The following is a 24,643-nucleotide window of genomic DNA, read 5'->3' as shown; positions in this document are numbered from 1 at the left end:
GGGACCACAGCTTTTCACTTTATACATTAATGATCTAGATGAAGGAACTGAGGGCATCTTGGCTAAGTTTGCAGATGATACAAAGATAGGTGGAGGGACAGGTAGTATTGAGGAGGCGGGACGGCTGCAGAAGGTTTTGGGCAGGTTAGGAGAATGGGCAAAGAAGTGGCAGATGGAATACAACATGGGGAAGTGTGAGGTCATGCACTTTGGTAGGAAGAATAGAGGCATAGACTATTTTCTAAATGGGGAGAGAATTCAGAAATCCGGAGTGCAAAGCGACTTGGGAGTCTTAGTCCAGGATTCTCTTAAGGTTAACTTGCAGGTTGAGCCAGTAGTTAGGAAGGCAAATGAAATTTTGGCATTTATTTCGAGAGGACTAGAATATAAAAGCAGGGATGTGCTGCTGAGGCTTTATAAGGCTCTGGTCAGACCACATTTAGAATATTGTGAGCAACTTTGGGCCCCGTATCTCAGGAAGGATGTTCTGGCCCTGGAGAGGGTCCAGAGGAGGTTCACGAGAACGATCCCAGGAATGAAAGGCTTAACATATGAGGAACGTTTGAGGACTCTGGGTCTATACTTGATGGAGTTTAGAAGGATGAGGGGGATCTGATTGAAACTTACAGAATACTGAAAGGCCTGGATAGAGTGGACGTGGGGAAGATGTTTCCATTAGTAGGAGAGATTAGGACCCAAGGGCACAGCCTCAGAGTAAAGGGAAGACCTTTTAGAACAGAGATGAGGAGAAACTTCTTTAGCCAGAGAGTGGTGAATCTATGGAATTCATTGCCACAGAAGGCTGTGGAGGCCAGGTCATTGAGTGTATTTAAGACCGAGATAGATAGGTTCTTGATTGGTAAGGGGATCAAACGTTACGGGGAGAAGGCGGGAGAATGGGGTTGAGAAACTTATCAGCCATGATTGAATGGCGGAGCAGACTCGATGGGCCGAATGGCCTAATTTCTGCTCCTGTGTCTTATGGTCATAGCCCTGCAGCTTACAGCACTTTAGGTGCAGATCCAGGTACTTTTTAAAAGAGTTTAAAGTTTCTGCCTCTACCACCAACTTGGGCAGCGAATTCCAGACACCCACTACCCTCTGCGTAAAAAAGGTCTTCCTCATGTCCCCCCTACACCTTCTGCTACTTATCTTGAATCTATGTCCCCTGATTCTAGAATTCTCCACCAAGGGAAACAATTTTATCCTGTCCACTCTATCTATTCCCTTCATAATTTTGTACACCTCAATCAAGTCACCTCTCAGCCTTCTTTGTTCTAAGGAAAATAACCCCAACCTATCCAATCTCTCCTCATAGCTACGCTTTTCTAACCCTGGCAACATTCTTGTAAACCTCCTCTGCACTCTCTCCAGAGCTATTACGTCCTTCCTGTGATGTGACGACCAGAACTGCACACAATACTCCAGTTGTGGCCTCACCTGTGTTTTATACAATTCCAACATTATATCCTTACTTTTATGTTCTATACCTCTGCCAATGAAGGAGAGCATTCCATATGCCTTCTTTACAACCTTGTCTACTTGAACTGCTGCCTTCAGGGACCTGTGTACTTGTACGCCAAGATCTCTCACTTCATCTACCCCTGTAACTGTTTGACCTCCCTAAATGTATGACCTCACACTTCAATAGAATACTGAGTAAAAGCACTGCCCAACGTGCTCTTAACCATTTAGAACATGATGGTCGCATGTTCAATTAATGTTCTGTTCCGAGTTACCTGATCTCAGCTAGTGCTACAGTCTATTGTTGCTCTAGGGAAAGGCCAGAGTTCTTCCTACTCATAACTATCCAGGGATTCCTGCTGAAAATTGTGTTCAAACATTGTGTGTGAATGTATCAAGTTTGGTCGTGGTTAAATAATCTGCAAACACTCAGTTCTAGGATTACATATACAGAAAGGCCACTCGGGTACAGAAGTCAGAGTCAGCATCATCGAGAGGAGTGAAAGGCAGGTGGGGGGTTTGGAAAGAGAAACACAGCAGCCAAGCAGAAATAGTTTCAACTATAACGCATTTATTGACCATCGCATAGCAATTTACAGTCTTCACATATTTAAAATTTCCAATTTTGGCATCAACTGATGACAGCAAATTGATTTTTGCACCTATCTTATCAACCTTGGTGGTGTTCTGCAAACAAGACTGTGCCCGCCGCTTTGGCTTCTTAATCAATGGAAGCATTGGGCAGGAGCTTTAGTAAGTCAGTATCACAAATGATGTCTTCTGATACCATGAAGGACCAGGCTGGTTTAATTAAAATCAAGGTGCACATAGTGTTTTCATTTGGTCTATATTGAATGCTAGTACTAATTAGTAGGACAACTGGGTTATGGTAATGGAATAAGTCAAATTCTGTTTTTGAATATATATTAATTTATTGCAGCGTTTGGAGTTCAATCAGATTCCACAATTTAGTCTGCTTACCAGTAAAAGTCAGTGACTGAGTAAATAAAATTTGGATTTATTGCTCAAGCTTCAAACATTTCCCCTGTTTTAAAGAAAGTGTCCTCCATCCATTTTCCCATGAAATTACAAGCCAGTGGCCTTGCCCATAAGCTTCTGGTTTTCTACTCTTAACTCATTGCCTCCAATTGCTGTTGTCAGATCTGTACCCATCAGTACTATACCCTCGAGTAATCCACCACAAAATGCTGTTGCTAAGGAACAACCTCAGTTCACAAAGACAAAAGCTCATAGTAATAATAATGCCCAACACCCCACAAATCCAGGTTGTACAGCATGAAGATTTCAGAAACCTGTCAATTGACTTTGTGGCTTCACTCAATATAACTGTGCTATAGCTAGTAACCTATATTTTCCACACAGTGATTTATTTTATGGATTGCATCCCAGGTTGGCAACAGATTCAAAGTTGATATATACACAGCATGAAAAAGTCATACGGCCTCTTTCCCGAACTTTACCCTTTGCCAAAAATACAGACCAGGTCTCTTGATTTAGCATGACGAACATATACATAAAATTTTCCATACCTTCAGTTGCTTAGTGCCTTTTGCTGTCTTTAGCCCAATGATAACATGGCTGACTGTCTTTCCATAACCACCCATGGGATTCTCCGTCTCACAAGGGGTCAGTTCTGTGACCTCGCCTTCATAAACCTCCTTTGTCTCTTTTATCCTTAGGCCTGAAAAAACATTTGAAATGTTAATTGCAGCCAATAAATCACATAAATCTTGGGTGGTGGAAGAAAACAAAAAAGAAAATCACAAGATGTCTTTGCTTCACAAACGTTTCACAAAATTACAGCATCTTCTCTTCCTCCGTAATACTTGGTGAGCAGCGATTCTCTAGCACTTTTACAAGAACCATTACCAAGTTTGTAATCCAGTAAAGCATCGCTAAAGAGATGCTTTCATGCTGCAGTCAAGGGTTTTTCCATAAGATGTAGGAGTAGAAGTAGGCCATTTGGCCCATCGAGTGCGCTTCACCATTCAATGAGATCATGGCTGATCTGATAATCCTCAATTCCATTTCCCTGCCTTTTCACCATAACCCTTGATTCCCTTACTGATTAAAAATGTCTATCTCACCCTTTAATATACTTAACGACCTGGCCTCTACAGCCCTCTGTGGCAAAAGAATTCCACAGATTCACTGTCCTTTGAGAGAAGAAATTCCTCCTCATCTCTGTCTTAAATGGGCAACCCCTTACTCTGAGATTATGCCCTCTGGTCCTCGATTCATCCAAAAGGGGAAACAACCTCTCAGCATCCAACCTGTCAAGCCCCCTAAGAATTTTATATGTTTCAATAAGGTCACCTCTCATTCTTCTAAAGTCCAATGAGTACAGGCCCAACCTACTCAACCTCTCCTCACAAGAAAATCCCTCCATCCCCAGGATCAACCTAGTGAACCTTCTTTGGATTGACTCCACTGCCAATAGATCTTTCCTGAGATAAGGGGACCAAAACAGTTCACAGTATTGTAGGTGTGGTCTAACGTGCATTGTAGAGTTTTAGCAAGGCTTCTCTAATTTTATACTCCATTCCCTTTGAAATAAAGGCCAACATTCCATTTGCCTTCCCTATTACCTGAACTTATTTGCAAGCTTTTTGTGATTCATGCACGAAGACTGCCAAATCTCTCTGCAGAATGCTTTCTGCAGTCTTTCTCCGGTTAAATAATATTCAGCTCCTCTATTCTTCCTGCCAAAGTGCATAACCTCACACTTTCCCACATTATATTCTGCCAAGTTTGTACCCACTCACTTAACCTAGTAATGTAGGCCATTAGTCATGTAGACTGTGTCATCCTCACCTCTTGCCTTCCCACCTATTTTTGTGCCATCTGCTAACTTGGCATTAGTACATTCACTTCCCTCATCTAAGTCATTATATAACGTAAATAATTGTGGCCCGGGCACTGATCCCTGGCACTCCACTCGTTACAGGTTTCCATACTGAAAATGCACCCCTTATCCCAACTCTCTGTCTTTTGTTAGTTAGCCAATCCTCTATTCATGTTAGTATACTACCCCCAACACCATGGGCTCTTACCTTATTAAGTAGCTTTATGTGCAGTACATTATTGAACACCTTTTGGAAATCTAAATATATTACAGCTACTGGTTCCCCTTTATCTATCCTGCTTGTTGCCTCCTCAAAGAATTCTAATAAATTTGTCAGGCATGATGTCCCGTTCATGAAGCCATGCTGACTCTGCTTGATCATCTTATACATTTCTAAATGCTCTGCTATTATATCCTTAATAATCGACTCTAACATTTTCCCAATGATGGATGTTAAGCTAACTGGCCTATAGTTAGCTATTTTTTGTCTCCCTCCCTTTTTGAATAAGGGTGTTATGTTAGCAGTTTTCCAATCTTCTGGGACTTTTCCAGAATGCTTGGAAGATTATTACCAGGTGCATCCACTATCTGTGTAGCTACTTCCTTTAATATCCTAGGATGCAACTCATCAGGTCCAGGGGACTTATTGGCCTTTAGCCCCATTAGTTTCCCTAGTACTTTTTCTCTAGTGATAGTTATTGTATTTATTTCCTCCCCACCTTTTGACCCTTGACTATTTAGTATTTTTGAAATGCTATTAGTGTATTCTATGGTGAAGACTGATGTTTGAAGACTGGTATTTATTCAATTCCTCTGCCATTTCCTGGTTCCCCATTATTGTTTCCCCAGCTTCTTTCTCTAAGGGGCCCATGTTCACTTTGGCCTCTCTCTTCCTTTTTATATATTTAAAGAAACCCTTACTGTCTGTTTTTATATTACTTGTTTACCCTCAACATTTATTTTCTCCCTCTTTATTATGTTTTTGATCATCTTTTGTTGGTTTTTAAAACTTTCCCAATCCTCTGGCTTACCATTAATCCTTGCCACATTGTATGTTTTTCCTTTCATTTTGATGCTATGCTAAACTTCCTTGATTAACCATGGTTGGTTTATTACCTTCCTAGAATCATTCTTCCTCACTGGGATAGATCTTTGTTGTGAGTCATGAACTGTTTTCTTAAACATCATTGTTCATCGACTGTCTTTTCTGCTAAACTACATTTCCAGTCCACTCCAGTCAATTCTGCCCTCATTCCTTTATAATTACCCTTATTTAAATTTGGCACAGTTGTTTTCCACCCAAGTTTCTCACTCTCAAACTGAATGCTAAATTCTACCGTGTTATGGTCACTGTTTCCTAGGGGATCTTTTACTCCGAGATCATTTATTAAACCTGCCTCATTACACATTACCAGATCCAAAATAGCCTGATCCCTGGCTGGACCCACAGCATCTTGTTCTAGGAAACTGTTTCGAATACTCTGAATTCTTGCTCGTGGCTACCTTTGCCAGTATGATTTTCCCAATCTATATGAAGATTAAAGTCACTCATCATTAATGTCCTGCCTTTTTTACACACCCTCATTCTCCTGATTTATTCTCTGTCACACGGTATAGCTACTGTTAGGGGGCTTACAGACTGCTCTTTCTATATCGTAAATAATTGTGGCCCGGGCACTGATCCCTCTGGCACTCCACTCGTTACAGGTTTCCATACTGAAAATGCCCCCTTATCTCAACTCTCTGATTTCTGTTAGTTAGCCAATCCTCTATTCATGTTAATATACTACCTCCAACACCATGGGCTCTTACCTTATTAAGTAGCTTTATGTGCGGTACATTATTGAACACCTTTTGGAAATCTAAATATATTACAGCTACTGGTTCCCCTTTATCTATCCTGCTTGTTGCCTCCTCAAAGAATTCTAATAAATTTGTCAGGCATGATTTCCCCTTCATGAAGCTATGCTGACTCTTCCCCTTGTTATTTCTTACCTCCACCATATGGATTCTACACCTTCTGATCCAAGATCATTTCTTGCTATCGTACTTATTCCATCTAATACTAACAAAGCTATCAGTGCACCCTCAATGTAAACAAGAGTTTGCTGGTGTTGAGGAAAATTCAATTTTAACTGGTGCCCCAGCCTAAGTGAATCCAATCAGTTTACACTGAGGCAACTTCTAGCTATATGAGACCTGCATTTGAGGAATAAGTACTTCAAATTTTCCATGGACACCAATATAAAAGTAACTCATTTGTCTCTAATATGTTATCAAACTAACTTCATTCCACATAAGATAAGACATAATTCCACATTAAGTCGATCAGCACCATATGTAGAACCTTGTTGGCAAATGATCAGCCAATTAGAAAAACTCAAGGGTCAGTTGTTAAAGGCACTGGGTTATGAATGTCCAGAATGTTTGCTTATTGGGAGTTCTGTGCTGAGCTACCTGATCCTAGATAAGCTACAGTAATTGTGTTACATTTGCCCCTCAGTTAAGAATGGGGAAAAAGGAAGAAAAATAGTTCCCATCCCAGAGTGCTATCCAGTAATCCTCTTGCAAAATGGCCCATGTAAATCCCCCCCCCCCCAACACAATCTGTTGCTTTTCTGCCACGGATGGTGGGGTGTCCCTGTACACCCCCTGAACCCCAGAATAAAGGGTCTGAATTAAGAAAATTTTATGTCACTTTGTGGGTCTTTGCTGTTTCTCTAGCCTGGGCCCTTGGTGAGGCATCTGGAGGCTGGTGAACTTTATCTCACTGGACATACCTGCCTCAAGTCTTACACTGCTCCCTTGTGGGATTGAGAAATGTTATGGGGCAGACATATCCTCTGTCTCTTACATGGGCAAATAGGAAATTTCAGTTCAGCGCGGAAACCTGTGCATCACAATCCTGGTGATTTTCCAGGTCCATCCACTGGACCATGACCATGGTTACGACAGGAGTCTCACACAACAGCTAGGAAATTCAGATCCTTACCATTCAGACTCGGGAGAAGAAACAAGATAATGAATGACTAGAGATCAATTACAAAAGTAAGTAGTTTTGATTTGGATTCCAATATGTGGGCACAACATAGCGAGAAATAATAGTGTTTCCCCCAAACAAGAAGAAAAATGCTACTTGTTCAGAGCAAATAGACTTTATTCACAAAGCTCTTTGGTAATTAAGGATAATAATGCTGGTTTCAGAGTACAGAGGAGTATACTGTTAGTTTTCTTGATAGTGTGTGAAGTCATAAGGACCAAAAAGTTCCAGGTTCAAAGACCGCCCTGTGCTGTTCTCACACCTCAGTAGGTGCTCCTGGGCTAATCTGGGAAAAGTAAAATAGCAGTGTTTCTACTCTCAATCAGCATCCAACAACCTCTGCTGCAAAGTAGATATGAGTGTCAGATGAAGGCAGGATCAAGCTTGGTTGTGATTCTGCCAGTGGTCTTGTGTCCCACCTACGCTCCCAGTGGCTAGTTATATGTCGTGAATGGCAAGTCACCGGATACTGGGATTTTTAGTTTGTAACCTTTTCCCCTGAAGATGCAGTCTCATATGGAAGCGTGTAGAAAAAACTGGGACATAGGGGGAATTTGGGAAAATTATGAAAAGATCACTACATATTTAATTATCAAAGATTATTATTAGCAGTTTATGGCAACCGCATTTCATAACCTTTATAGAAACACTGACATTGCTTTTTGTATCTTTGGATGAAATTAGGAGATTTACTCAATAGCTGGATTTAGTCCGAACCAGGTGGATCAGAGGCGAAAGCAGCAGAGAGATGCTCCACTAAAACATCCCAATCTTTCACTAGACCCGTTATTTGTTCGCAAAGTTCCTCCGTCCTGACATTCAGAAAATGCACCGGCCTATCAATGAGGCTGGCTGTATAAGCGATTTAACTCCACTGCTTTTATCTCTCAACCTGACAACAATGCTGACAACGGTTTCATCTGTGAGCTTGAATTACTGAAACCTCTGACAGGGCACGTCATCACTTCAAGGAAATATTGTGGGCTTCTCTCCTTTTATTTCTCCTCGAGTTTTTAATTTGACAGCTACATAAAGGGTAGTCAAAGCCAATAGCTTCATTTTTCTCAGAATCAATGGGTCAACACTGCTCTTACTTTGTTGGGGTGATTAAGCAACTTCCCCAGACAACACTGTGGAGCAATGCCTTGTGGCACACACTGGCAGAATGTGGTTCTATGGCTGAAATCTCCATTGCCAAGCTCTTGATCTCAGCCTCCAGGAGTCTGCTGGGTGTCACCCCGGCTTGCTCCCACGCATTCCAAGGTGGCTCACTGGAAATTGACATTGGTAGATGTGGCATCATCTGGGATAGGAATGTTTCTTGGCACAAAGGCAACAAGAATTGCTGCTGTCAGCAATGAAGAACAGTTTTGTTCCACCATTGTATTGCAAGAGTACAATAATGTACGGGAATAGAAAGCAAATTTACCATCCTGCCTGCTTGTTCAAAGCTCAAAATAATTACTAGAAATTGCAGCAGCAAAAGAGACCATTTATGCCATTGCCTCGGTCCACTTGAACTCTATTTCCCTGCTTTTTTCATTCTTCCTTTTAAAAGTTATAATTTCTGCTTCAATGGGCACTTGTGGAAGAGCTTTCCCTGCACTAATAAAGTGGTGTGAAAAAAGTCCTCTAACTTCCTTTTCCTCCTTCTGGTTATAATCAGCTTATGGTACCTTTTGAAACTTCTGTAATTTTTGTAAACCTCTGTTGCTGTGTGTATGTGTGTGGTGTGATGATGTGGCACTTGGAGGGGAACTTTCAGGTAGTGGTGCTCCCATGCACCTGCTGCCCTTGTCCTTCTAGATGGTAGAGCTCGTGGGTTTGGAAAGTATTGTTGAAGGAGCCTTGGTGAGTTGCTGCAGTGCATCTTGTAGATGGTGCACTCTGCTGCCACTGTGCGTAATGTGGTGCAGAGAATGAATGTTGAAGGTGGTGCCAATCAAATGGGCTGCTTTGTCCTGGATGTTGTCGAGCTTAATGAGTGTTGTTGGAGCTGCACACATTCAGGCAAGTGGAGAGTACCTTATTCCTTGTAAATGGTGGACAAGCTTGGGGAGTCAGGAGAGGAGTTACTCGCCACAGAATTCCAAGCCTCTGGCCTACTCCTGTATCCACAGTATTTATATAGCTGGTCCAGTTCAGTTATTTCAAATATAAAGTGAGAAAATTCAAGTTGTTTAGAGTCAGAGTTGGTAGGTGTAGTGCATGGCTGCTTCTTGAACCAGTGGAAAAGGAAGTTACAAGAAGTAATGCTCATCACGATCAAATATATATAACTGACCCAGAAAATGTATAGGAAATATCGTAGAACCCTTGGAGGACACTGACCACAGTGATAAGGTTTAGCGTGTTCTAGGAATCAGAATTACCTAACCCTAGGGCCCAGGTACATAATTTAAAATGGACAAATGCCAATATAATGAGGGAATAAGCATATGAAATAGATTGAGGGAGGTTGTTCAACAATACTTCAGAAGATGACAAATGGAACACCTTTGAAGGTATTGTACTAAGTATGCAGGTCAAACACTTTTCCCAAAACTAATAAGTTCAGACTGAACAAACGTGACCTTAAATGGACCAACAAATTAAAATGATAAAAAGGGAAAATGATATGCACAAATTTTGTAGGGAAGGGAACAGAATACAAGAAATTGCAGAAATGTGTTAAAAGGGAAACAGAGGGGCAAGGAGATATTGGTTAAAGTACAGTGATTGACGGTGATTGCAACAGTAAACGAACCTTTCAGAATTACACCAGCAAGGTTGCAGCTGGAGAAACATAAAAGATGCAAAATCACCTGACACTGAGGATGAGCACAATAAATAGCAAATGTTGAAATCATATTTTTTCAATATTCACAAGAGAAAATATGAGCAACATTACTCAGGAAACTTTATCGGAAAGAGAAAATCAGTGACTTTTTAAAAAACTATTTGAGATGGCAGTGCTAGACAGGCCAATTGGGGCCTGAAACAAGCAACTCCTTGGGAGAGTTGGCACTTATCCCATTTGTACTGAGGCGCCAGGGAAGATATTTATGAAGAACTGATGACCATTATGGAGAAATCATAGGATGCCAGGGAGGTGTCAGAGGTTTGGAAACAAGCTAACATGGTGCCCACATTAAATAAGACTTGAGGCAACTGTAGACACATTAGTCCTACCTCCAATTCATACAAAATAGATTATCAGGAGAAAACCTGAGGATCATCTATTTAAACAACAATCCAGCAAATAGCTCCACTGAGTAGGAGACCAAAGCTCCGGATTCTGAATATTGGACTAACATCCAATGGGTTATTTGCACCTGACAAAAATAGAGTGGCAATTCCCCCTTATCTCGTTCTCCTGGCAAAAGGTGTGAGTCAGGCTTATGAGCTGTCCACGGAAAAACTGACTCTGTTATGGAAACAACTCAGTCTGGTGGATGCAAAGCAATAAAAGAAATGGGCTGCCTCAAGTGTTGCTAGGCAAAGAAAAGAAACAGGAGTCAACAGAGGGTTTCCTTGTGTCGCCATGAGGAGGCACTTGCAAATGGTGAGGCTCTGTACTGACTGGGAGGGACTTACATATTTAGCTCTCCTTTTCATATGGCTGCTAGCCAGCAGTGTAGGCTGAAAGTGAGAAGCAAACTAGCACACATAAAGCACAAAGCATGCCAACTCTCTTCACCCATGCACTAGATGCATCACATCAACCTGTTGGGACACATGGCAGAGTTGGATATCGAACCCACAATGAAGGAGCTTAGAAAAGCTACTGACTCTCTTGCCATGTGTAAAACTCCAAGCGCTGATGCTATACCGGCTGAACTCAAGCGTGAGAAACCGGCACTCCTGCAGCATCTGCGTGAGTTTCTCTGTCTCTGTTGGAGGGAGCGGGTAGTGGCCCAGCCAATGTGCAAGGCAAAGATTGTGACCCTGCACAAGAACAAGGGCGACCGCAGAAATTGCAACAACTTTTGAGGGATCTCCTTGTTGAGCATTGTGGGAGAAGTATTTGCCTGAATCAGACATCACATTCTGGCTCAACACATCTACCCTGAATCCCAGTGTTTTCAGAACTGGGAATTCCATAATTGACACAATCTTCTCAGTCTGCCAGCTTTAAGAGAAATGCTGTGAAAAAAGGAAACCGCTGTAAATTGCCTTCAGTGATCTCACCAAGGCAGTCGATCAGGTGAACAGAGGCAGTCTATTTAAGCAGCTGGAGAAAGTTGGATGCCAACCGAAGCTACTCAGTGTGATCTCTTTCCATGACAACATGATAGCTAAGGTCAGCTATGACAGGGAAATACTGGAACCCTTTGAGATCCAAAGTGGGGTCAAACAGGATTGTGTTTTGGCACCGACACTCATTGGCATATTCTTCCCTTTGCTACTGTCATTTGCCTTCAGGTCACCTATGGAGGGTGTCTGCTATCATAGCCGAACTGACAGAAAGTTGTTCAGCCTAACTCGCCTGAGATCCAAGACAAAGGTGCACCAAGTGCTCATCAAAGAGTTGCTCTATGCTGACAATGCCACACTATCATTCCATATTGAGGAACTCTTAGGCGGAAATGCACAAGCTCTTTCACACTCGTAAAGAGTTAGGTTTGACCATCAGCATCAGGAAGACAAATGTCATGGTCCAGGATGTTGCCATGCCACATTTATCAGCATTGACAATGTGACACTGGAGGCTATTGATAGCTTCACATATCTAGGCTCCACAACAACCAGCAATCTGTCACTTGAGCTTGAAATCAACATACGCATCGCAAAAGCTGCAGCTATTATATCCAAGTAAGTGAGTACGGAACAACAGCAACCAGACTGATGTCATGATCCCCGTGGAGACAGATAACGTTTCAAATGATATTTGAATTTCCAGTGATTGACTAGAAGGAACACATAAGGTTTCGAATTTTAAGATTTTTACTGTAATAGACAAACTAAAAGCAACTTTGTCTAAATACTATTCAGTGGGCAACTTATACTCTAAACTACAGAGATCATCACTTGTTTAACTTTTAAAACAAATGAAAATATACTTTATATTTATACTTTTAGAGTTATACCTTACTGTCCCTTAAGTAAACACTTTTTCTTCTGGAACCTTTCCAAAGAATTTCTGTGCTCCCGCTGGCCTGCTACCTTTTTCCTTCTCAAGCTGAGTAATTTCTAATTCCCAAAATGACTTTCGTTTTGAGGGTTACCCTAGAGATTCCTCCCTCTAGCCAAATCTAAGTGAATCCTCCAGCCTCATTTAAATCCTCAAGAATTTGGGTCTCTTCAATCCGAGCACAACTTCCCATCCTCTTTCTGTGTGATGAACAATAAAGACTGGTTGCCTGTATCTCTCTGTTCTTGTTCTCTCTCTCTCAGTCTCAGATTCTTGCATCTGAACCTGAGAGGTTCAGGGATCTCTCAAGAAAAACCCTGTAATCCGATACAGTAAGTCCCCATTTTAAGTTATTCTGTTTTAACGCTGGTCAGATATTGGCGTCCACATTCACGATTAGTGTTGGAATATTGTTTTAAAGCTGTTTCATGCCAGGTCTGACATGGGATCACGTGACCTGATGGCCACCATTTTGGAGCGGCCTTCCTGCTCCCTGACCCTCCCTCTCACTGACCCTACTGGTTACTGCAGTCCCTCTGGCTCGTGGCCTCTTCCACTCCCTTACCCGCTCGTTCGCTGCCGACATTTCCTCCAGCCAGCCCCCCTCCCTCTTGCTGCCTCTCTAGTTTACAAGTCAAAATTGTTTTTCCTGCCTCTTGCTGCTCATCTCCAATAGCCTCTCTTACACAAGAGTTCAGAAATAGGAAGCAAGGAGGAGAGGAGGGGTGTGGGAGGTTGGCAAGGAGGAGGGTGTCGGGGAGCAGAATGTGGGGCAAACTGGAACATCAGTGGTGACGGAGGGTCAGGGAGCAGGAGAGGCAGCGAGCAGGAAGTAAGTAGCAAGCTTTAGCATATTAGCATTAGTGAGTAGGATGTAAGAAATATGGACCTTTAAGAAATGGTATTCTTATGAATTGTATAGAACTCTAATGGAATTAGCTGGCGCAGCATTAATTCTCTAAACAATTCTACGGAGTCAGGGACTAAGACAAGGTGGAGATAAAGATCACAAAGATTGTGCTCCCCGTATTGAGGTCACTAGATTCCACAAATATTCCTGAACTGATAGCAGGAAGCCTTCTGGTGTTCTGCGTACTGCCTTTATCCAGCAAACGGCTCTGAGAACGGAAACGAAAAAGTGACCATTCTGACATCTTGGGTATCTGTCCTGAATTCATTGGTTAGAAAGGTTCAAACAAGTAGTTGACATAGGGTAAATTAACAGCCCCTAAAAATAAAGTATATCAACGAGTGCTTGGAGACAAGGGGCAGTCTTCATGAGGCAGCCCCTTTGTTCAGATGGAAGATGGTGGCTGGTAGATTTTAAATTCAATTAATAAATCTGGAATTGAAAACTATTCTATTGGTGACCATGAAACCAATGTCAATTGTTGTAAAAACCCATCTGTTTCACTAATGTCCTTTAGGGAAGAAAATATGTCGTCCTTACCTGGTCTGGCCTACATGTGACCCTCAGCAATGTGGTTGACTCTTAAACGTCCTCTGAAATCACCTAGCAAGCCACTCAGTTCTATACGAAGTCTAAAAGGAACGAAACCAGATGGTCCACCCAGCATGGACCTATCACCGGAAACGACAACGGCACACCAAGCTCTGTCGACCCTGCAAAGTCCTCCTTACTAATATCTCGGGACTTGTGCCCAAATTGGGAGAGCTGTCCTATAGACTAGTCAAGCAACAGCCTGACATTGTCTGTAAGGTATGATTCAGTGAGTTATGACTTTGTCCCAGGCACCATCCCTGGGGTATGTCCTGTCCCACCGGCAGGACAGACCCAACAGAGGTGGCGGCACAGTAGTATACAGTCGTGAGGGAGTTGCCCTGGGAGTGAGTCCTCAACATCGACTTTGGACCTATGAAATCTCATGGTATCAGGTCAAACATGGGCAAGGAAACCTCCTGCTGGTTACCACTTACTGTCCCCCTCAGCAAATGAATCAGTGCTACTCCATGTTGAACACCACTTAGAGAAAGCACCAAGGATTGGGAATACCCTCCATCGTGTTGTGTGGCCGTACCACGGTGCTACATGGGATAGATTTCGAACAGATCTAGCAACTCAAAACTGGGCATCATTGATGCACTGTGAGCCATCATCAGCAGAATTGCATACAACCACAATCTGTAAACTCATGACCGGCATATCCCCCACTCTACCATTACCATCAAGCTGGGGAAATCACCTGGTTCAATGAAGAGTGCAGAAGGGCATGCCAGGAGCAGAATCAGATATGTCCAAAAATGAGGTGTTGACCTGGTGAAATGACAACACAGGACTACCTGCGTACCAAACAGCGGAAGCAGCATGCAATAGGCAGAGCTAAGCGATTCTGCAGTCCTGCCGCTTCTAGTCATGGATGGTAGTGAACAATTAAACAGCTAACTGGAAGAGGAGGCTCCACAAATATCCCCATCCTCAATGATGGGGGAGTCCAGCACATCAGTGCTAAAGATAAGGCTGAAGCATTTGCAACAGCTTCAGCCAGAAGTGCTGAGTGGATGATCCATCTCAGAGGTCCCCAGCATCACAGATGCCAGTCTTCAGCCAATTCGAATCACTCCATGTGATATCAAGAAGCAGCTGAAGACACTAGATACTGCAAAGGCTACAGGCCTTGACAATGTACTGGCAATAGTAGTGAAAATTTATGCTCCAGAACTAGCCGTGCCCCTAGCCAAGCTGTTCCAGTACAGCTACAAAACTGACATGGCAAGGTGGAAAATTGCCCAGGTATCTTCTGTCCACAAAAAGCACGACAACTTCAACCCAGCCAATTACCGCCCCATCAGTCTACTCTCCATCATCAGCAAAGTGATAGAAAGTGTCATCGACAGTGCTATCAAGCGGCACTTACTCAACAATAATCTGCTCACTGCGCTCAATTTGGGTTCCGTCAGGGCCACTAAGCTCCTGACCTAATTACAGCCTTGATACAAACATGGACAAAAGAGCCGAACTCCAGAGGTGCGATGAAGGTACTGCCCTTGACATCAAGGAAAGTTTGACCGAGTGTGGCATAAAGCCGCCCGAGCAAAAGTGAAGTCAATGAGAATCAGGGGAAACAAACTCCACTGGCTGGAGTCAGACCCAGCACAAAGAAAGATGATTGTGGTTGTTAGAGGTCAATCATCTCAGTCCCGACACTTCACTGCAGGAGTTCCTCAGGGTAGTGTCCTCGGCCCAACCATCTTCAGCTGCTTCATCAATGACCATCCCTCCATCAAAAGGTTAGAAGTGGGGATTGTTTGCTTATGTTCAACACCATTCTTGACTCCTCAGATACTGAAGCAGTCCATGTTCATACGCAGCAAGACTTGGACAATATCCACGCCTGGGCTGATAAGTGGCAAGTAACATTCGTGTCACACAAGTGCCAGGCAATGACCATCTCCAACAAGAGAGAATTTAACCATCTCCCCATGTCTTTCATTGGCATTAGCATTGTTGAATCCCCCACCATCACCATCCTGGGGGTTACCATTGACCAGAAACTGAACTGGACCAGCCATATAAATGTTGTGACTACAAGAGCAGATCAAAGGCTGGGAATTATGCAGAGAGTAACTCGCCCTCTGACTCCCCAAAGCCTGTCTTATCATCTACAAGGCACAAGTCAGGATTGTGATGGAATACTCTCCACTTGCCTGGATGAGTGCAGATCCAACAATACAAGAAACTCGCCATCATCCAGCACAAAGCAGCCTGCTTGATTGGCACCCCATCCGTCATGTTCAACATTCACCCTCTCCACCACCGAAGCACTCTGGCAGCAACGTACCATCTAGTCGACTGGTTGCAGTAATTCACCAAGACTCCTTTGACAGCACCTTCCAAACCCACAACCTCTACCATCTAGAAGGACAAGGGCAGCAGATGCATGGGAACTCCACCACCCCCATGTACCCCTCCAAGCCATGCACCATCCTGACTTAGAACTATATCACTGCTCCTTAACTGTCTCTGGGTCAGAATCCAGGAACTCCCCTCCTCACAGCACTGTGGGTGTTCCTACAACACATGGACTGCAGCAGTTCAAGGCGGCAAGACACAACCGCTTTCTGAAGGGTAATTAAAGATGGGCAATAAATGCTGGCCAAGTCAGCGACACTCACATCCCATGAACAAATATATATATATGTGTGTATATATATATAAAAAAACCCAAAAAGCTCAGTTGGCTGAGAAGAGGGCCCAGAGAAAACAGAGGCTAGTGAATCGTGCACCTTCTCAGCCCACTGTCTTCCTCTGCAGCAAATGTGGCAGAAACTGTCATGTCAGTGTGGGGCTCCTGAGGCACACCAGGTGATACCTAATAGAGTTGACCGCCACAGTGCAAACCATCATCTTGTGAGATGGAAGGCTGCCAATATCAGTATACAGCACCTGGATTAAGAAATGCCAAACAATCTTGTCAAATTTACCACAGTTCCCAAACTAGGAGGGGCAGCAGAGTCAGGAAAAAAATGCTCAAATTACAAATAAAGTTGAACAAGGTAAGCAAGGGGGCAGCGCAGCAGCACATGAATTTAATGCAGATAACTGTGAAGTATCACACATGGGTAGAAAAACAAATCATAAAGGTACTTGATGAATGCTGTTGAAATAGCTAAGGATGAAGCTGAAAGAAACCTCGGAGTCTTAGGAAAGCTCATGTCAAACATGTTCAAATAATTATAGAACAGCGATCAATAAAGTCCAATAACTACCTACAGAAGACTACAAATCAGAGGAGGTAATTTTTATACATTGGTTAGTCTAGCTTCAGAATTGAGATGTTGGTCTGTTCAAACAACTACTGGTTTATTTTATACAACTGACTGATGCATACCCATCCTTGTGTTACACTGCTGAAGCCATGAACAGTCCCCCTCCTCTCTCCTAGTCATGTGTCCTCTTACCTTCTCATTATGGGAGATGCTATTTATACAGTATCACACATTAACCTTTGCAAACCCTAATGCTATATCTTCCTCCAAGTCTTCTTCATCCATATTTTTATCCGTATTTACATACTACCCTATCTCTTCGCAAGTCTCTGACATCACAGATTCAATGTCAAGAGGCTTCACAACTATCCAGCAACACGTTCTTGTCAGACTTGGAAGATAAGATCAGTAGACTCTTTGAGCTCCTTTTTCTTGACTTGGATGGTCATCATTGAGAATTGTAGTATCGGGTTCTTTATGAACTTCTGACTCAAGGCAAATGGTACGTTGGCCTTGACTGCAAGGGGTTTGGAGTACAGTACAAGAATAAACAAATCTTGCTACAGTTGTGCAGGTTTTGCTAAGATTGAACCTGGATTATTGCGTGCAGTTTTGGTCTCCGCATTTAAGAAAGGATATAAAACAAAAATAAAAATACCTGGAAAAACTCAGCAGGTCTGGCAGCATCTGCGGAGAGGAACACAGCTGAAGAATCATACAGACTCGAAGCGTTGGCTGTGTTCCTCTCCGCAGATGCTGCCAGACCTGCTGAGTTTTTCCAGGTATTTTTATTTTTGTATTGGATTTCCAGCATCCACAGTCTTTTGCTTTTAAGAAAGGATATACTTGCATTGGAGGCGGTACAGTAAAGATTGGTCCCTGGGTTGAGGGGATTGTCCTCTGATGAGGGGCTGAAAAAGTTGGGCTCATATTCTCTGGAGTTTAGAAGAATGAAGGGCGCTCATTGAAACCTACAAAATTCTAAAGGGGCTTGATAGGGTGGATGCTGAGAGATTGTTTCCAATGATCGGGGAATCTAAAACCCGGGTGGCACGGTCTCTTGCTAAGAGGTTGGTCATTTAGGACTGACATAAGCAGAAATTTCTTCAATCAAAAGGCTGTGAATCTTTGGAATTCTTTACCCCAGAGGGTTGTGGATGCTCCATCGTTGAATACATTTAAAGCTGGGACAGGTAGATTTTTGGTCTCTCATGGAATAAAGTGATATGGGCAGTGGTGGGCAAATGAGGTTGACGCCCAAGATCAACGATGATCGTATAGAATGGCGGACCAGGCTTCATGGGCCATTTGGTCTACTCCTGTTCATATTTCTTATGTTCTTATGCAACTTCTGGTTCTTCGAAATGTATTTGATTTCGCAGGTTCATCCCTCTCTTTGCATTTCGCAAGCTGCCTATCCTTGCTTCTTGAGTTTGCCCTCTTTCCTTTGTTTGTTTTTTTCTATCCTTCCTCACTTCTGGACAGGTGACTCCTCGCAATCTCTTGTTCTTGTACTCGTGGATAGTCCGGGACTTCTAACCCTGGAAGTAATTCTTTGGGTAGGATGGGAAGTTGTGAGGAATCCACCTGATGAAGGTCTTGGTTCCCTCAAAATCCAACAGACCAGGTTTATCAATAAATTCACTTTCTCCCCATGCAGAAAAAGTCAACATTGCTTGGTTTGCTTCCATATCTAGTTTTTGACTTCTTTACTGCCAACATCCTTGATGACTACTTTTGGTGGATGGATAGGTATAGAGGTACTTTCTAGAAGATCACCACTGTCGGATGAATATGGTATTTGAACAGAGTATTCCGTCACCAGATTTTCAGCTCCCACTTTTGAAGCAATACTGTGGAGTGATGAGTGATCACTCCCATTCTTCTGTTTTTTCTGGTCTAATTTTTTCATTGCGCATTTGTTGTGAGTGAGTGGACCTCCCCACCACCAACAACCCCCCCATCAACCCCCACCGCCAACTCCTATCACAACCCCCCCAACTCGTCTCCTGACATCCACCTGCAATATGGCTGAACTATCAATTTTTGTGAGGAGTGCCAGAAATCAGTGCTGAAGTCACAATCCAGATCTTTACTGCAGTTGGATGGTTTCAGGGATTAGTTTCTGAAGTCAGTCTTGGATTCTTGCTGACTGGCTTCTTCCACTTTCCTGGTAAGAGTGAGGTCTGTTCAGGCTCTTCTGCTTAAAAGAAAGAATTCCTGATTCCATAGAACATGCAATGTTTCCAATATCTGCTTTCCCTTGTACCGAATTGCCACCTGTAACTTTCCCTTGATTTTTGGTTCAATCCCTCCTGGACCATATAGCTGGGTTTCTGTTGGCTGCAGGCAAAATGTTGATAACCATGGTTCATTGTCTGATAAAACCGTTACACTCACTCCAGTACCTAGTTTAAAGTTGGTGACATGCCTGATGTCATTTGTATCTGTGCTCCTGAATGCATGATTGGGGTCATTGATCTCCTCCAGGAAATACTTTTGTTCCTCATTCTGGCAGAAATGATTAAACTTCATTCACAGCTTTGCATGTGGAGACTTTTTCTTTGAAACCTGTGAAGTTAGAGGTTTTGCTTGGCACACCTTCCCAACATGGCCAATTCTTCTGCAGAGAAAGCATTGTGATGTTTGCAGGATATTGTCCGTGCCTGAGAGTCTTTTTAGCGCCAGAATGCTGGCAGGGTTTTATGGCGTCAGATCCCTGAAGTCTTCCACAGAAGTTGCAGGGATGACTCCTTGGGGACAAGAGATACCCGCAAAGCCGTGGCGGATGACACCTGTGTGGCGGCCTTAAACAGCAGCAGGGCAAAGGTATAGTGAGGCTCATGCTGCAACTCAACTTGGTGAAGCAGAAGATCAGAATGCTGAAAGTGAGGTTCTGGTGCATGGACCGGTCTGGTGGAGCCCTGCAATATAGTCCACAGAGGATGTCATGCATCGTTGTCGCCTCCTGCGCCATTTACAACCTGGCGCTGCACCAGGGAGAGGAGCTGGCTGAGGAGGAGGAGGAGATGGAGGTCTCCTTTGATGAGGATGCCACCGACGGGGATGAGGGCGAGAAGGTCCTCAAAGACGATGATGACAGGTTGAGGCCTTCACGCTGACCAGACGAGGCAGGCTCACTTGGGGGCCCTTATAGCTGCTAGATTTGTGGAGGATGAGGGAGACATGCAGTGAGGAGACCCCATAGATCCTCACATTCCATCTGTGAACGTTTGACTCCAGTCTGACTTATGGCAGCGCACATACCCTCTGTGAGAATGCTCCTGTCATGGAGACTCAGTGGAGGCCCTAATAGTTGCTCGATTTCAGGAGGATGATGATGTGCAGTGAGGATGCTTCATAGATCTTCACAAAGCCTCTGAGAATGTCTGACTCCTGTCTGGCTGAGGGTAGCTTGCTTGCACTCTGTGATCAGAGTCATATCATAGAGGCACAGCCATGAAACTTTAGAAGCATCTGATCCTTTGTCAGCCTTCAGTAACCGAGCCCTTCAGGAGCACAGCGTCCCTGGTCACAGATGCTGAAGAGGTGGGGGCCAGCCCCCCCTTAAAGGTGCTGAAAGAATGATGGAACTCTGTGATGCCTGCCCACAATATTCTGGCAGCAATGACAAGCCGTCGAGGTGCACACTTCACTCGTGTCCAGTGAGGCCAGGCCATCACTTTGGTCTGAAGGCTGCACAAAGCACAGGGAAGGAGCCCTGGACTGAAGCACCTGCCTTTATTTTGTGCATAAAGGTTTCACATCTGAGTGACAAGAACACTGCTCATCAGAACAAGGAGCCACAGCAAGGAGACATACCAGGGAGTTTATTGACAATAGTGAACAGTATGTACAAGTGATTAACACCTATGCCCAGGCTGTGCTGCTAATGCTCCTTAACTTTGCTAACCCTGCTATGTCTTGGTGCTCCCTGGATATCCACAGCGGAGGTGGAGGCAGCCTGCTGACTGTAATGCCCTGTCTGTGATGACCTTGGCGGGCATCCTCTGGAAGGCTGAGACCGGGAGGACCCCGGCCCACTTTAGGGGTCCTGCTGTGTGGCAGTGGCCCATTCCTCGGCCTGTGCAGTTGGAGCTGCTGAGGTCACAGGAACAGGGGATCCGGGTGGGCAGGACACTCCAGGAGTCACCTGGAAGAACGGTCCTGGGATATGCACTTGCTGATCCTCATCCCTATGTGTGCCAGAGGGTCCCAGGCTGATTCCCTGAGGAGAAGGGGTAGCTGGAGTGAGATTGAGCTGCCTGGCACCCCTCTCGCGTACACATTGTTGGAGGCCAACTGTGGCAGCAGCGATGGAGTTCAGCCCGTTTAGCAGTGCTAGAGTGATTTCCTGGACTAAGGTCTCCGTGGTGGCCACCATCCCACCAATGCTAACCTCAGTGCATTGGCATGCCAGCACTATCTCCTCAGAGTGAAAGCGGATGGACTCCTCCATAGTGCCTTGCAAGCTGAGGAGTGCAGTGGACATCCCTTCCTGATGTTCCCGAGCTTGCCTTTGCAGCTTCAGCAACTGTGACATGACCGAGCCCAGAGGCTTGTCATCTGACTTGGACTCAGCAAATTTCTGGCCTCCAGCAGTCCTCTCAGTGCCAGACACCTGGGAAGTCTCTGCCACTGCCTGCTGTGGATCAGATAGTGCGATGTGTTCACCAGATTGTCAAGGCTATTCTAAAGTAGGTCCCACTGAGGTGTATGTCTCTGCGTTGGTGCAGGTGTGGGTGAGTGCTGTGATGGGACTTCAAGGAGGGTGCCTCCTGATTCCTCTTTAGAGGTTTCTTCGGGTCTTGATTGGAGGCCCTGGGTCATGGATTCTGTCGGCTATTTCCCAGATGTGCCTGTGGAAGCAAGGGGAGATAATTAGTGGATGGCAGTGGCTTGTAAAACAGGACACATCACTCAGAGCACGGTTATCTAATAGATGCTAATCTGCCGGATCCTCACTTGGTAGAGCACCGCCGACCTCATCATCAGCACAGGGCCGATCCAGGTTGTCGCCTGCCAGCTGGATGGCTCTGCTTTCAAAGTACATGAGGACCTTGATTTCAGGCATCCCTCCACCGGTCTGCAATGTCTCCCTCTTGTTGTGTGCCAGCTTGTCCTGCATGAATAGAGGTGGAGGAAGTATAAACAGGACGCCTGCCAGGCCAGATGATAAGTATGCCTGGCATGTGTAGTCCTGTGGACAGGACGAGGACAACGACAGTGAGTGTGAGAGAGTGCATGGTGATGCCCCTTGAACTGGCAGCAAGTGAGGGCCCTGTGGATGTGTGATAGGTTTGACAGTGTGAGAGTTGAGAGTGATGAGATTATTTACCCTGGCAGAACGGAGATGATCATTCAGTCTCTTGTGGCACTGGGCGGCTGCCCTCTTTTGCAGGGCGTTGGCACTGACCACCGCCTCCCAAGCCTGGTTGGTCATGCTGCTGCCCATCCTGCGGCCAGAACTGGGGTAGAAGACATCCAGGCGGGCTTCCATGGCATCCAAAAGGTATTCATTCCAATGACGCGTCACTAAATCTGGGGGCTGCAATCTTTTTGCCTTCCGTGAACATCTTCCCTGCAGCAGTCGTGGGCTGGAAGCACGGAGATGTGGTGTGCACGACTTTAAATATGGCGCCTGGCATGATGAAGCAGCAAGGTGATGGTGGGCGGATGAATGAGAGCCTGCCCGCCTTGGAACTGGTGTGTTTCCCGGGAATGCATAAATAATATGGTGGGTTTGGGATGATACAGCGTGAAAATCTGCCACTGCGGCTGGCGGGTCAAATGCTATTTTACCTGCCCACTACCGCATTTAGTGCAAACCTGGGACGATTCCGCCCAGAGTCCAAGAACAATGATTCATAGCAGCAGTACAGTGCTAAGCAGAAGAGAACTATATGTTTTAAAGCTGAACAGTTCAGCCATTGTTCTTTGGAGCTCTCGCCTAAAATCAACGGAACTATTCCAAATTATATAATTTCCTACACAAAATCGGCCAAAATTTAATGCCATACCAAAAGCTTTCTGGAGGTTCTAAGGTGCAAACAAAGAAATGCTTTAAAGTATTCTACTCACCAATTGCTCGTCTAAAGTTTTCCATTAATACTTCAGTTTTCTTGATTTCAGATGAATAGACTTCGCTTCCCACCATGGGACAAAATGGGACTTTGTTTCCCAGCTCCTGTGCAATGGCCAGAGCTAAGGCTGTCTACAGGAAGGAAAATAAAGCACATTCATTGAATGCTCTTGTTCAGCATTCAAGGGAAAGTAGGAACTGCAAATTAATCCGTTTTATATTAAAAAAAGCTATGAAAACTCAATGAACATATTCTAAAAAAGTCAAATGTCTCAGCACGACAGGGCTGCCCTACGTCAAAAAGAGCAGGACTCATGAATGCTGGTGTCCCTAAATGAGCAATGCTCCACATGTCAATGGTGATAATTCCTATTGATACTGGCAAAATCAACAAGACGTACTGCAGGCCTGTGCCAAATTAATTCTTGATTCAATATAAAACGAATTTAGATTTTGAGAACTGTACATTTTTCAACTGGATTAGCTCCACAAGAATCAAATGCATTGGGCTAATTGGAAGCCAAGTGGGAGAAGTTTTACATTTATACGACTCAAAATGCAGGGGTGAAGGAGGCCAAACCCCCTCAGCATTACGAACATAGCCACCGCTGAGCCAACTGGCTACTATACCTTGCCAGTTCCTGGAGGTCCAGCCAACAAAACAGCCCTGCCAGCCATTTTCTTACTTTTAATCAGCTCCACTATAATTCCACAAGCCTAGAGAAAACAAAAGGGAAAAGACAAAGTCAATCCTTTTCATTGGGACTTTACCATACCTCTCATCTCACAAGAAATAAAAAAATTGTTAGTATGAAATTATTCTGTCTGAACAATGTCATTTTCCCCTCACATTGATGATTGAATATCCATTCCTTAATTTATTCTAAACTCTAAATTGTGATAGCTACTATACTTAGACCCAAAAAAACTAAGTACAGTATATAAGCACAAGGCATGCAATTCTATGGCTTAAAAAATTAATTTGCAGCTATTGTGCATGATTCGTTTGACTATTAAGGTGAAACAGAACTATTAATAAATAACTTTAAATAATCAAAGATATTCCCAGAAAGAGATACAAAATGGGAAATAAGGCAAGGGTGGGGTGATGTCCAAGTAGATAGATCATTAAAAATTTCATAAACAGGTAAAGAAAATAATCAAGAGACTAACAATCTGCAGGAGTAGAATTACTGACTAATACAAAATAGAAAGGCCTGAGACTTCATCCCCAAGTGAGCTGAGCGGTATGTAAGGTTTGCTTAACCACGGAAGCAGCAATGAGCGGTATATCATTCCATTGTTTTGCCAAGGGTGCCAACCAGTCAGGGTATCTGCTCCTGACTGCCA

The 24,643-nt window shown here is 44.0% G+C and overlaps 1 protein-coding gene across 1 annotated transcript in view; it reads right to left on the bottom strand.

Moving 5' to 3' along the window:
* The window catches only part of ruvbl1 (RuvB-like AAA ATPase 1), a 60,590-nt gene that overhangs the window by 30,334 nt on the left and 5,613 nt on the right, over positions 1–24,643 (bottom strand). The window contains exons 2-4 of the mRNA XM_041192641.1: positions 23,924–24,010; positions 23,293–23,425; positions 3,015–3,166 (exon numbers count right to left, since the gene is read on the bottom strand). Coding sequence (XP_041048575.1) covers positions 3,015–3,166; positions 23,293–23,425; positions 23,924–24,010 — 372 coding nt within the window. The remainder of the gene's footprint in view (positions 1–3,014; positions 3,167–23,292; positions 23,426–23,923; positions 24,011–24,643) is intronic.

Source organism: Carcharodon carcharias, chromosome 7 (assembly GCF_017639515.1).
Source record: "Carcharodon carcharias isolate sCarCar2 chromosome 7, sCarCar2.pri, whole genome shotgun sequence".
NCBI classification, from domain to species: domain Eukaryota; kingdom Metazoa; phylum Chordata; class Chondrichthyes; order Lamniformes; family Lamnidae; genus Carcharodon; species Carcharodon carcharias.
This window is presented reverse-complemented; position numbering and strand designations above follow the sequence as displayed.